Source organism: Cotesia typhae, unplaced genomic scaffold (assembly GCF_013202065.1).
Source record: "Cotesia typhae breed Kobodo isofemale line unplaced genomic scaffold, CoteBio_Ctyphae contig_23, whole genome shotgun sequence".
NCBI classification, from domain to species: Eukaryota; Metazoa; Arthropoda; class Insecta; order Hymenoptera; family Braconidae; genus Cotesia; species Cotesia typhae.
The window spans coordinates 3,804,727-3,819,249 of record NW_027423729.1 but is presented as its reverse complement, the minus strand read 5'-3'; the positions used below and the strand labels follow the sequence as shown (position 1 = coordinate 3,819,249).

Below are 14,523 nucleotides of genomic sequence, written 5' to 3'. Positions count from 1 at the left end.
GTAACAGTCATTGTTACACATCATATTATATATATATATATATATATATATATATATATATATATATATATATATATATATATATATATATATATATATATATATAAATATATGAGCATACAAAGGATGAAGTGAAGCCTCTGCATCTTCTATAGGTATAATACATCCTTGTACATTACACAGCTAAAATTACATTATAGCACGTAGAATATAGAATCCATCCCTTGCCCTTTCTATTCGTCCTTGTCTTTTCAGCAGCTTTCACGCTCAACAACTTCCTCTCTATTGTTGGTATACATCCGACATATATGCATGTTCATATGTGAGGAATAAACAGACGCATGCGTGTACCAGTAATGACGAGCAGAGGACAGGGACCGCGAACCTCCTCTATCTATAGAATAAACTTTATTTATTATAGACATATATTGTATATTGGGCAGGTTCGCCGATGTCGGGGAGGATTTTTTCGGCGAAAGCTGTTAGTCGGGTTTTTTTTTTACCGTTGAGAGAAAATTAAAGATATAAATGTTTTCTAAAAGGGTTTATAAGAACATGAAAGGGGATGGATCTTGTAATAGAGGGTAAAGGCACGGAAATTATTCAAATTTATGGGGTCGAGGTCACGAAGGATCGATATTATTTGATACACAATTTGCATGGTCAAAATTCAAGATTTTATGGTTTCTATTAAATATTTATGGTTGAGGTTTATAGTCTAGATGGTTTTTTAGTGAAGGTTTCAGAAGGATTTTTGAGATTCATTTTTTTACAAGTTATGGGTCCAGACAAGTTGTAATATACTTTAGTTTGAGAATTTTTCTGTTTAATACAGAGCAAAAAAATTTTTTTTAATTATTTTTTTAGTTCTAGACTTTTTTTCTTCAATTGAATGAATTTTTTTTTTATTGTAAAAGTTTTCAAAACTTGAATTTCATTTAATTAAAGCTTTCAATCAGGCAGAAAATTTTTTGACCTTAAGAATTTTTCTTGATTTATATAAATTAATAATAATAATTTTCTTGGTTAAAAAATATTTATCTTTAATCGTTAATGTTATTTTGTGTGAAAAGAGTCTAAATACGTATAAGCATATTACATTGTCTGTTCCCTTCTACAAAAGTCAGTGACACGACACACCTAACTTATGAGTTTATTGCCATCCTAGACGAAATAAAACTCACAACTCAATAAATTTTTCAACTTTTTTTTTACATTCTGTCCTAAAATTTTTTCCAAATTAATTCGCTAACTTTTTATATCTTTGCTAAAAAAAATAAACATTTATAATTTGAAATAACCAAAATTAAAATTTCTGTATTGCGCTCAACTTTTTTCTTTCAAAAAAATTTCACCGATAACTGTTATAAATCATAAACTCGTAATTCGTATTGTCGAAACACAACATCCAGAAAATAAATTTCCAATTTATAAAACAAAATAAAATTTATCAGCATATTTCATGCAATATTTGCAAATGACCCGTTACTTGTTAATAAACTGACAAAAATAATTTATAACACGTGTTATTCCTCTGAAATTTGGAAATAAATGACGTAAAAAAACAGGATTAATGGAAAAATAATAGAGCGAAATTTAAACTCACATTGAACGTCGATTTTAGCAGGGGAGCTCTCAATGCTGTATCCAGTTGGCTCGTGGTATGCAACGCAAACGAAATTACCACTGTCCAGAATCCTGTTTACTCTAGTGATGTAGAGATCCCCGCCGACTTGATGACGACGCGGACTGGGTGCCAGAGTCTGGCCCTCCAGTTTCCACGTGTGTTTTACACCCACACTCGGCTCGGTCTCGCAACGCAAACGTACCGGAGAGCCCTCTACTACCGTGTGATCTGCCGGACTTACCGAGAAAAATAAACCGCCTTCCTGTCCAAGAGCGAGTCCGACTGAAATAAAAAACAACACTGTTAATTTCTGGCTAGTAATTTTTTAATTAACTTAAATTTAATTGGATAATTTTTTTATGATGAGAAAAAGTAAACATATGAACTCTTCTCAAGTTTCCTTTTTATTTTTTATTTTTTATTCCACATACTCCAGTGTAGTCTGCGCTGCTTGGGAATATAGACTCACTTCTCTTGTTAACATCAAACATGAACATATTTCCCAGGGATATGAATGATACATACTGCTATTTACTCTTCAGATATAATGTTTATTTTCTAAGATTTGTTCCACGTATTTGTCATTAATACCGCAGTCTCTTAGCGGAACAATGTCTAGTCTGAGCAACGCGAAAAAATGAACAGTTTTTTATTTTTGGAGTTAAGCACGGAAAAAAAATTTAGTTTAATTGAAAAAATTAACGACGAAGATAAAATTAATCTTGTAAAGTAAAATTCTTTTTAAATCAAAAAATTTTTCTTCATTTAAAATAATTTGATTTTGTTTAAGTTGATTATTGTCTTCAAAAATAGTTTTTTGAATTAAGAAAATTTTTTTCATCATTCCGAGGCCGAAAGTTCGTTTTTCTTCTGTTTTCTTACATGAAGAAAGTTACTCATTTCAGACTGCTCACAATTAGTGACAGTTTCAATTACTGTATTTTTTTGTTTTAGTTTTCCTCCCGTGACATTACTGTCAACACTATTATATACGCGGCAATAAAATTATAATTTAATTATATGTGTAGTTAAAAGTAATAAAATTTGTTCACTTATATAAACAGAATAATTAAATAAAATATTAAATACAATAATATGATAAAAAATTAAAATTATTTATATAAATTTAAAGTTTTTTGTAATTTTTACGAGAATTTAAATAAAAATATCACTTAATAAACAAACTTGTGCATAAAAAAAATAAATTATGAGTTCATCGGAGTGTTCATCTAAAGAGTCTGAAGCTGAAGAAGTGCGACGAAATATTGCTGCGGAAGCTGCTGAAATTATCCAAAATTTAGCACCCTCAAAATCTGTGCAACGCTACAGAAATTGCTACGATCAATTTATCAGTTCGTATTAATCGTATTAATTTAATCAATGAAGATGTTTTATTAGTATATTTTAAAGATTTATTTAAAACCTTGGCACCCCCGACAATTTGGAGTCGCTGGTCGATGCTGAGAACCATGATTAGTATTAATCATAGCATCGAGATTAAAAATTACAATAGATTGAAGATTTTTTTTTTTTTTTAACTTTTTATTTGTTTTTAGCGACTGGGGGCCCCCTCCCCCACCCCCGCCGGGGCTCCGCCCCTGGACCCCATCGAGATTCTATCCCTAGATCTCAATATTAATTTAAGATTTACTTCAATAAGTATGTTAAGTATAAAAAATATTGAACTTTATGTAAATTTATATATTTATTTTAACCTCATTTGTCTTTATTTATTTTGTAGAATTATTATCGAACTTTCGGTCCTGGTATGATGAAAAATAGTATACGCGCCACGGGACGATAGTAGAACATTTTCAACCCGCGCGATGTTGTGACAAAAGCGGGGGTTGAAAATGTCCTACTTTCCTCCCTAGGCACGTAATGTATTATTTCTCTACTCAAAAATAATTTTTAAAAACTTTTACAAATTTTACTATTTTTCTAAAATGAATTTAGTGTCGAGATGTATAATAACAATAACAAAGGAATTTTTATTTGATTGGTTATATAATGGCACACGTGTAGACTCTGACCGTGACTCACTTCTCATTTTTAATAAAAGTGAGTTGATGTACCTTCTATATATTATACATATATATGCAAAAGGCTTTTTTATCTAATCCATTTTTATGGACGAAAAAAAAATGACCGCTAGAAAAAAAACTGCTCATTAAAACTTTTATTCGAATGGAAGTTTTTATAACTTATAGTTTTAGATATTTAATTATTGAGATACAATGTTGAAACTTTAAATATTATCAAAATTCCCTAAAATTTTTTTAATTTATATGCATTAATTTAAAAATTTTTAAAAGACAAAATTCTGTATTTTTTAAGAAACAGAATAGTGCTATTTATTTTTAAACAAAAATTCAAATTCACAACATGTAGAAAAATCTGAGCTATAAAATTTTATCGCCTTCTTGAAAAATAAAATTCAACATATATTACATCCGTCTTTGGCTATTTAACATTTTCAACTTAATAATTTTGTAATAAAAATTTTACGAGGTATTTTAAGCTAATATTTCATCCTACTAAAGTAAATTCAACAAAAAATAATCATAACAACAATAATAAATATTTTAAAGAAGGTTAAACATTTGCAGAAGCAATGAGCAGAGTTTGTTAACCGAAAACTTAATGTGGAAGCATTGTTGAGTTTATTGAGGCGCTCATCAGAACTCCATACTGTTCTTGTTCTCCTTATCCCCCACATGTACATCTCGTGTGTGTACAATACCCATAATTCGAGGCACCCCTCACCCCTCGTCGCACAAAAATGGCTTTTATTCATCATTACGATTTACGATCGTAACGGATCCGATATATGAGTTCTATTCTGGCAGGCCCGAGGGTTTTTATCCGCGTGTCGAATCGCTCGATGTCAATGTCCCTGAAAAAAGGTGCGGGATAAAAATAAGGGCGGGGGTAAATTTTCTACCCATAAAATAAAAATAAAAACTAAAAACAATACTGCTGGTAAAAGCGATGAGACCGAAGAATAGCATTAGAGGAGTTTTTTCTTGTCCATTGTTTTTGCGATGCCGGAATAACGAGAAGGCGGCTACCGATCGAACCGACTCGTTTGCTCTGGATTAAATTCTCGATTCTAGCTTTTAGTCGGTACATCGCACACCAGTTTTAACCAATACATTTATAGCGAGCGGGAACGAATGAGCTGAGGAGATAAGATAAAGAACAAAATAATAAAAGTATCTATAAGGGTCCAGTATGCAGGGAAGAAACAGAACTGAAATTTTGGTCTGAGAGGATTCCACTCTTTAACTTTGCCGTTTTTTATTTTATTTTTTTTTTTCTTTTTATCTTTATCTGGTAGCTCCTCACTCTTGTGTTTTTTCTTATACTCGCTTTTATTTGGACTGTGAGCCGTGATTTTGCGTTAGTGTGCGAGAGTGGTAGTTTTAGTTTTTAGTCGTCGAAACCGTTGGCTGTTGGATGCGAATATATATGTGTGTAATATACAACAGCACGGGGTCTGCTCGCTCAGTCCAGAACTAACACTGGGCCATAAATCCATCAGACGACATGTCCCGAGTTCCCCTAGTGTTGCTCTATACTAGCTCTTTTATTTTATTTTCTCCATACGAGCTCGCCACTCGCTCTGTTTGCGTGTATTCAGACCCGCCTAATTCTAAAATCCAGGTATATATATTTATATATATATATATATATATATATATATATATATATATATATATATATATATATATGTATGTGTATGGCTTCTTATATCCTCAAACTTTATTTACCGCTTGCAGACTTACCCCTGTATTTTATTTTTAATATTTTTGAATTTTTAAAAATGATTTTTAAGTTTGAGGATTTTCGGACATTTTTTTCTGGCCCAGTGAAACTTTAAAGGGCTAAATTTTACCTGAATACTTTTCCTTTGTAATAAACGTAGTAAGAACTTAAGTAAACATGAGTAAGGAGTTTTTGAAAAGGTCATTTAAATATATCTCAGAAGTTTGAGTTTTGTAATTTATTTTTTGCTTCATAGGATTTTCTGTTTATGTTTAAATTTTTTTTTTTTTTATATTGGTGGAATTATTATTTTTTATTACAAGTTTTTTTGGAGCAAATTTTTGAAATCGATGTTGGATTGAATTTAGAAAAAAAACAATTCGTTTTTTTGGAGCGATGGTAATTTTTTTATGATAAAGTTAAATAGAAATTTTAAAATTCTAAAAGCAGAGCGCTCAGAATGTTCATCCTTAATATTTAATAGAGAATTCAGAGATGCGGCAGTGTCTCACGCCAAGTTCACGTTCAAGATAATCTATTCGTGTCTAACGTGCCAGTAAATTGCATGGGTAATTTTTCTACATTATTTTCTTTACAATTATATTTTTTTAAAGTGAGTTGTCGTAAAAAATTAATGGTAATTTAATAGCTAGATTTTTCTATAGAAAATAGAATTTTTCATTTTTTTGTCACTAATTTTTTTTTTTCGGATAAAAAAATTGATTTAAAAAAAAAATTATTGTTAAGAGTACAAAAAAAAGTTCCACATTACTAATTTTTCTATGAAATACTTAGTATGATATGTAAATATACTCTTAAATTACAAGTAAATTATGACAAACTCTACAATAATAAAAAAAAAATAAAAGCAATGTTAAGGTTATAGAGTTAAAAAATAAAATAAAATGAGACAACATTAACGAGTGAAAAAAAAATCTATCCCCGGCACTTTAATTACTATATATAAGTATAGATATATACACGCGTTTAATTTGTAAAAACTCATGAGTATTATTACAGTGTCTAAGAGAGTTGAAAATAACACGTGATATTCATCTCCGGAATAAGTAGTAGTACCGGTCTGTATGTATGTATGTATATTTAGACAGAGTGCGCGTACCAGAGCAGAATAGACTGGGCTGAGTGGTGTGAGTTATAAAGGAGCAAAAAAATAAATTTAATGAGAATTTAATGAGGAGTCTGTCGTACCGCCTAACCATACCGGAGTAGATATAGACAAGTATTCTGATTATCCGATCGAATTTCCACGTTAAAATTATAAAAGTAATGCAATTATTTAAAAGTTACCCTCATGTTAAACTACTCGGTACATTATACTATCGATAATACGGTTTTCTCAGTCTGCATCTACTCCTATTCCCACTTCTACTCCACGTTTCCTCGTTATTAAATCGATCAATTTTTCGATACATTCATCAATTCCGCCAATGAATTTATTATAAATGTTTTTATACACACCAATTACTGGTATGGAGTATAATTTACTCGTTGAATTCCCGCTTACAAGTTAATCAATTAACAACAATCGGTTTTATTTTTTAATTGAATTTACTATTTTACTATGATTCCAATTGAATTAAAAATTTTGTTTTTATCTTTTGAATAAAAAAAATTGTTATAATTATCATCATGGGGTCACAGGTGGAACAAAAAAAAATTAAAATTTTGGGAGAAATTGCTACTACAGTTTTTTAGTTTTAATCGAAAAAAAAAAAGTAAAGACCGGGAAGTAAATTTTATTGATAATTTGAATTAAGTCTGTCTTTTGAGTGAATTTTAATCTCGGAGTAAATCAATTGGAAATTATACACTCCGCAAAATTTTTACAATGGATCATTAATATTATTTGAAATGAATATATTTAAAAAAAAAAAAGTATAAAGTGATACTTATCATTCATAAAAAAAAATTAATCAAAATTATGTTAAAAAGGTCGATATAATATCAAGAAGAGTAAAGACTATTGTACTATAAGTCAAAAGTTATAAAATGAAGAGGCAGTTAAGTCGATAAGCGTTTGTATAGTTTCAGATGATATGACGCGATACGAGGGATGAACTCTTTGTGAGTACAGAGAACCGATATAAAATATTTATATATTTGTACACAACTAAATATATATATATATATATATATATATATATATATATATATATATATATATATATATATATATATATATATATATATACATAAAGATTATAGAGGCGAGTCATAAATACTAAAGTGTCAGAGATAACATCTATATCTGGAGGATGCAGCTTTTTCCGGTCCAGCCCAATCTACTTTTTCATTTATTTCATAAAAAATAAACAAATTGGCGTATCTACTAATATTTAATTTAAACACCAAATTGCGCTTCGTCCAAAATAATATACTTTTTACATTTATCTCCCAAACACCACACATATTTTCTTCTATTTATTTATTGCTTCTTTCCAAATAAAAGTCCGAGTCTTTTTACATTTATATTCATATTTATGCTTATATATGTATGTAGCAAGCTCTTTCAACGTTTCTTTGACAGAGTTATACATTTAACGTTTTTAAATTTTAAAATGTAAACCGAGTCGCTTTTTAAGAGATCTTCATACCAATTATGTATTCATTATTAAGTTACTTACGTTTCATTCAAATATTAACTCGACATTTACATTTATTAATATATAATATGAAATAAAGTATAAACTTTATGTAATAGAGCATTTATAAGATTGCTGTCAGACTTGTCTTTTAATTAATATTTAATATTACCTTTACAACTAATTACGATTTTATTTTGTACATATTAATCAAGTTTATTTATTTATACCGAGGAAGCTTCAATTTTCATTAAAAATTTTCACCACTTTAAAAAGATTTAAAATTTTGAAAAAGTTCATTCGAATAATTGCCATTAAAAAATGTTTAATGTTTACATCGTCTGGGAAAAAAACGCGTCGACGCATCCGTGTTATTATTTCAAGCGTGAACATAATGGAAAAAGTAAGAAATGTCAAAAATGTACACACATCAAGACATACATGTATATATACGGTGTCACTTGACGTTGAAAATATCTCTTGAGTATTAACAGTACTACTTTTACGATCCACTACTGAGATTGCTATGAATCCCCTCATCACATTCGTTGTTTTTCTTTTCTTTTTTTTTTTTTTTATAAATATCCGAGTTAAGTTTGATCCAAACATTTTGTGCTTTGGTCACCAGCTGACAAAAAAAATTATTTCTTTTAAGGAAATATTTTTAAATCGGAGTTTTATAAAAAATTTAATGAAAAATTATCGTGAAATTCAAAAATATTGAAGATACAAAAAAATTCAAAAAAAATTTTTTTTGTACGAAAATAAAAATTCTAAAAAAAGGTCCTTTGAAATTTTTTTGTAATTTTAATATTTTTTAAGTTATCACACAAAACTTAAAAATTTTTTTCTACAAAGAATATCGCAAAAAAAATAATTACTCTGATAGTAAAGTAAAAAAAAAATGAAATAATTATTATTACAATTGTAGTAGTTAAACTAAAAATTAAAAAAAAAAAAAACTGTTATCAGGATGTTATTTCAGTTGAGCTTACAAGTGTCACAATTGGCCTCATAAATAATAATACGGTTGTACTATACATATTTCCATACACTCAAAAAACAAACGGCATTATTTTTCAAGAGTACTGAACCCGAACATTTGTTCTCAACAATTTTTCCCTCGGTTAACAATTGCTTCGTCGTTATTTTATTAAATATTTTTAGTTGGTAATTTTTCCTTGGTAGTTCCTTTTGCTAAAAAAGTTGCTTTAAAAAAATAAATCGCTGATGGCGGTCGAGCGACTTTGTTCGAAGCAAGCGACTGAATAACGTCGTAAGGTGCAAAATAGAATATCTCAGCTAGCTCCGCTGGACAAAGAAGTCCTAGTGGTGCTTCAGCCGGAGGAAAGGAGTGCATATATATAATAATATAATATAATGCAAATGCAGAATGGAGTGTGAAGTAGTAATATAACGTAGAGAGGGACCGAAGTAAGTATATGGTATGTTTGAGAAAAGGTTAAGCTAAAAAATGAGAGTAAGAATAAGAATAAAAGAGAAAAAAAATGAATTGGCCGACGTTATAAGTTCATGTATAATGACTAAGAACCGAGGGGAGAGTGATTTTTTTTATTTTGTTAAAAATGTCCAGAATGAAAGATGAAATTTGAGCCCTTAATATTAACATTAAAAAATTTTCAAGAGCGTGGAAACATTTCTTTTTAAAAATATACCTCTCAGATTTTTTTTCAAATGTTTATAACTCAGCCGCATTTCATGCTATCGTATTGTACTAAAATGTGTTTTACTCAGGATTAAATGATCTATAAAAGATCCTCTTTTTGGATTTGTTCATTGACTTGTACATGATATAAAATTGATAGTTTTTTTTGATTCGCAAAAAAATTGTATAATTATAAAAAAAATTTAGTAAAAAAATTCGAGATGTAGAAATTAAAAAAAAAATTATAAATGTGAATTAAAAAAAAATTATTTTGTCATAATTGATTTATTATAAAAATTAAAAAACTGCCAGATGTTTATTTTTAATCTCAAAATTATTGAGAACTATCGAGTGAAACTTTTCATACTTGAGTTGGGAGAAAAAAAACTCGTAAAAAAAAGCACCCTAGTGATTATGTACTATATTAGACTATTATATTTCTTTTTATTTCGCGTTGGTATGGCCAGGAGAGTACCGCGATTTCATCCGAACTCGAGACGTGTAATTAGGAGCACCCGGATCCAAGATGGATGCCTCGAAGATAGTTTAAGTAAGAGTTGAGATTCTCGATCCTTTATGCTCCGTATCCTAAATAAAAGTACCCTGATATGGACGTCGATGTTGATTCCTGGCGATATTCTTCTCCCTCGCGTCATACCACATGTCGGCTATTTTTTTCAGCTTAAATATTCATTCCTATTCCCGTCCCGTAATACCCAGACGGGTGGTTCATTATGTTTTCATACCGGCATTGATTACATTTTAAATTCATCTTATAAATTATTTTTATGGCGGAACAGCCAGATCGGGTCGAAAATTTTTATTAAAACCCTCTGAACAACTTTTTAATATTTTTTTTTAGGAAATATTTTTAAGTGAAATTTATTAGAGCTCGAAAAAAATTTATGAATAATATAAAAAAAAAAGTCCAGATGGTTTTTATTATTAAATTCTTGAGCCTTGATATTTATGTAATCAAAAGCGTTGAAGTCTTATTTTAAAGCTTTGTTTAAAATTATCAATAACTCATACATTTCCTCCTCTTTGATCTTGCCCTCTTTAATTTTTGTTTACGCAAAAAAAGGGAGTGAAATTCTCCGAATGTTTTTTTTAAATTCTGCAGGCATTTTTCGAGTTAAACATTTTTTTTCTACTAATTTTCTACTAATATAACCGCTTTGCATTATGAGGCGTGTAATTGTGACTGATAATGATAAAATTTGAATTTATAATGATTAATGATAAATGATTGTAATAAAAAGTGGAAAATGCACTCCAGTGTTTAGTAAAACAATTATATTATAGATTAGTAGTTATAAATTTTGCTTAAAAGAATGAAAGTTAATATATATAAATATAAAATGTAAAATATCTTTTATTATAAGCAGTGAGGGTTGTAATACCAGAGGGTTGTGAAAATTTACGAATCGAGGATATAAAAATAGGGAGGAAGTTTATGCTGGATTAGCACGTCGAATATACGAGTGTGTACGTCTGGGAGAGAAATCGTGATAATATTTTTCGCTTTATTTGCACGTCAAAGAGATTATATATATAAAGACTCGGCTCCTCACTCCTCGCGGATCTACCGGCTGAGGAGTGAGTGGAGGAGTACAGGGCCGGGAAGAGTATGGAGAAATAAAGAAAAATATTTAACAGCGAGCAGCGAATAGAATAGTGGGTTCGTGCCAATGAACTTTATAAATATATACCTTATATACTTTATACCATACAACACTCTTTACTCTTAACTCTTTACTCTTAGTCAGTATCCGTAAGGAGGAGATTTTACATGCGCAAAAATGTACAAATCCATGAAATAATAATCATCATCATTTAAAGTCCCTGTGTCTAGATCTGGATCGCGATTTTTGAAATCTGTAGGTCATATCCTGAAATCGATGACGTGATTAACCGGTTTTATGGGTGGGGTTTAGAATGTATATCGGCAGAAATGAGCAAAAGGTAAAAATAAAAGAAAAAAAAAGAAGAAGAGAAGAGATAGAGGAGAAAAATAAATAGCTAATGTATAGAAATGAAAATAAATTAGACGGTTAAAATAATTATTATTATTAATATTATTATTGTTATTTTTTTTTATTAACTTTAAGTTCAAGTTTAAATTATCTCTTGATTTTAGATACAAGTTCAGAGTCGGATGAAATAAAGATACCGAGCGTTAAAATATCAATGAATTTACAGCAAATAAAAGAGCAACCTCTTAGTCGCACGTGATGAGATTATTTTGTTGTGAAAACCGGTTTACGGATTTACTTTGCTTCACATTTCTTCATCTATGTTTTTTTTTCTGTCCTTTTCTTTTTCTCCTAACTAACGTCGATAGGACACGAATTGACTGAGAAATCACGAGGTCATTTTTTGGGTGAACTCTCGCTTTATTAAGCCCATCAATCACTTTTATTGAATTTTATTCTGGAGCAAGTTCATGTGATTTTTAATTGCCTATTAATATGGTATGAATGTAAATGGGTATAGATGTATACATATAGAAGTATGGTTAATATTGATGTGCTTTTTTTGGAGATTCACTTCCGCTTGAAGTTACTTTGGCAGAGACTTTGGATGAATTCCGAAATAAATGTTATTTATATTTATGAATGTAGACGACATTAAATGAGTTTTATGATCGTGGAGTAGATAAATTATTAAGAAAATGTCAATAGAAGAGACAGACTAAAATAAAATTTGGAGAAGTTAGAAACTTTTTTTTTTTCATTTGATAATTTAGAAGTTCATAATTTATAACGAGAGTGAAAATTTTTGAATTTTAATTAAGAACATTCTTATCAAGAGTAGCTTTGTAAAAGTAAAGAAAAAAAAATTCATAGAATTATAGTAATATTTTATACTAAAAATTTTTACATTAGAATACTTTTAAAAGTATATTTTTACAAGGATATTTATATTTATATTTTTGACAGGTTATTTTTATAGAAGTTTCACATTTGCTCAAACTTTCTTGTTATGATATCGATAAAATAAAGTAGTTTATACAAAGTTAGCATTCAGAAATGAAATACTAGCTATTTTTTTATTTTTCAGTTTTTCTATAACAACAAATAAAAAAAAAAGTTCAGTCTCATTTTTACGAGTTCGATCGTCTTCATATAATTAAATAATCAAAGATTTTATAAAGTATCATTTACACTTTCTTAAGAAGCTTAAAAAACAATTTACATTGAATGAATGAATCAATTAAAAATAAATTAAAGATTCGCATTAGCTAATTTTATAAAGAAAAAAAACTAAATAGTGAAATTTACTACGATTCTTGTTGCTTTGCGGTGTTTTGAATTGAGTAGAAAAATTCTTAAACTAAAAAATTTCTCTTGATTGAAGTTAATTTTTTTTTCAGTGCATCAGATCAAAGTAACATAACATTAAATATTACCAACCATAATTTATTATAAATCTATTATTATTTATTTTAGTTTAGTTTTGTTTGTGCAGTACCAAAATTTCCATAAGTGATTCAATTCCTTTAAAATCTCAAAATAGATTAAATCGATAAATGGAGAAATCACTTAGTTATGATTAACTCAAATATTCAATACTTATAAATTTAAATCGTTTATATAATACAATTCTCCCTAATATAAATTAAAAAAAATAAGCATCTATCATTCATATAATTAATTATAATTTTAAATTATCTAGAATAAAATAGACTATAATAAATAAATTAACAATAACAATATTTTTTGTCTATTATTATGATAATAATAAATTAAAAATTATTATTATTGCTTCATAAATTAAAATAATATTAATAAAAAAAAAAAAAATAGTACAGTAGGATAAGAACTAATTAATAATGCAGTCTTTTTTAGTTACCGCGTAAAAAATCTAAAAATCCCGATGTATATGATAGAATTTAAGAGACGAGAGTAAAAAAATATAACGTGGGAATCAGAGGAATGCATGAGTGGAAAGTGAACGAGGGGAAGCTAAAGGGAGGAAATACTAGTGCGATAACGCGAGGGAAAAAGTGCATTACTTTGGTGTTAATTGGAAGGTAGAGATATAGCGACTCCACGGACATATGTCTGTTTTACACACACGTTAAAAATACAAAAATTAAAAAACAAAGAGAGAAGAGAAAATATACGTGCGTGTGGTCGAAGATGTAATATATATCTAAAGGGATAGGATAAAAACGATAATAATAATAACATATATAAAAAGTGTATTGGAGCCGGAGGGTAATCACGGCTATGATTCACCCCGTCTAAGGTTCAAAATACAATAATTATATTAGTAAAATATTAAAAAAAATAAAATAAAGGTAGACTCTCACTGTTGCCCCCAATCAATACCGGCGTTTTTCTACTTATTTCGTAAACGGCTGATTAGTGAGTACTTTGATCACTTACCCAGCCCGAGGAAAGCCAGACTCCCCAGAAAATTATTCATTTTTCCAACCACCGATTTCAAGAACTTTTATTATTATGATTATTATCAATATTATCAATAATAATATTAATTACTCCAATAAAAATGAAAATTATGTTATCACATTCCGCGTTTTTGAGAATTTAAATCCAAGGGTGGACAGTAAAAAAGATAAATACTTTTTTCTCTATTACTTGTCTAGATTAAAGTTACTTTCAAATTTATCCGATTCTAAGGATAAGAGCGTCCGTACGAGACGAAGGGACGCGCGGAACTAACGAGGCAAATGCCGACGACCCATGTCGGGGACGCTGTACCACGCCGGCTGTCGTTTGAGCCGGCTTTGCGTGTGTTAGTGGTTCTTTGTAAGCATGTGTGGGTGTGCTAATGCGCGGTGGGTTCTTTCGATGTGAGTGAGATAGTAGTCAGGTCTGTATTTTAATTAC

At 29.1% G+C, this 14,523-nt stretch overlaps 1 protein-coding gene across 1 annotated transcript in view; it reads right to left on the bottom strand.

Moving 5' to 3' along the window:
• LOC141524802 (inactive tyrosine-protein kinase 7) overlaps positions 1-14,183 on the bottom strand; it is a 29,491-nt gene extending 15,308 nt beyond the window's left edge. Inside the window, exons 1-2 of the mRNA XM_074238885.1 lie at positions 14,059-14,183; positions 1,607-1,909 (exon numbers count right to left, since the gene is read on the bottom strand). Coding sequence (XP_074094986.1) covers positions 1,607-1,909; positions 14,059-14,098 — 343 coding nt within the window. The 5' untranslated portion in view covers positions 14,099-14,183. The remainder of the gene's footprint in view (positions 1-1,606; positions 1,910-14,058) is intronic.
• Between the last annotated feature and the right edge of the window lie 340 nt (positions 14,184-14,523).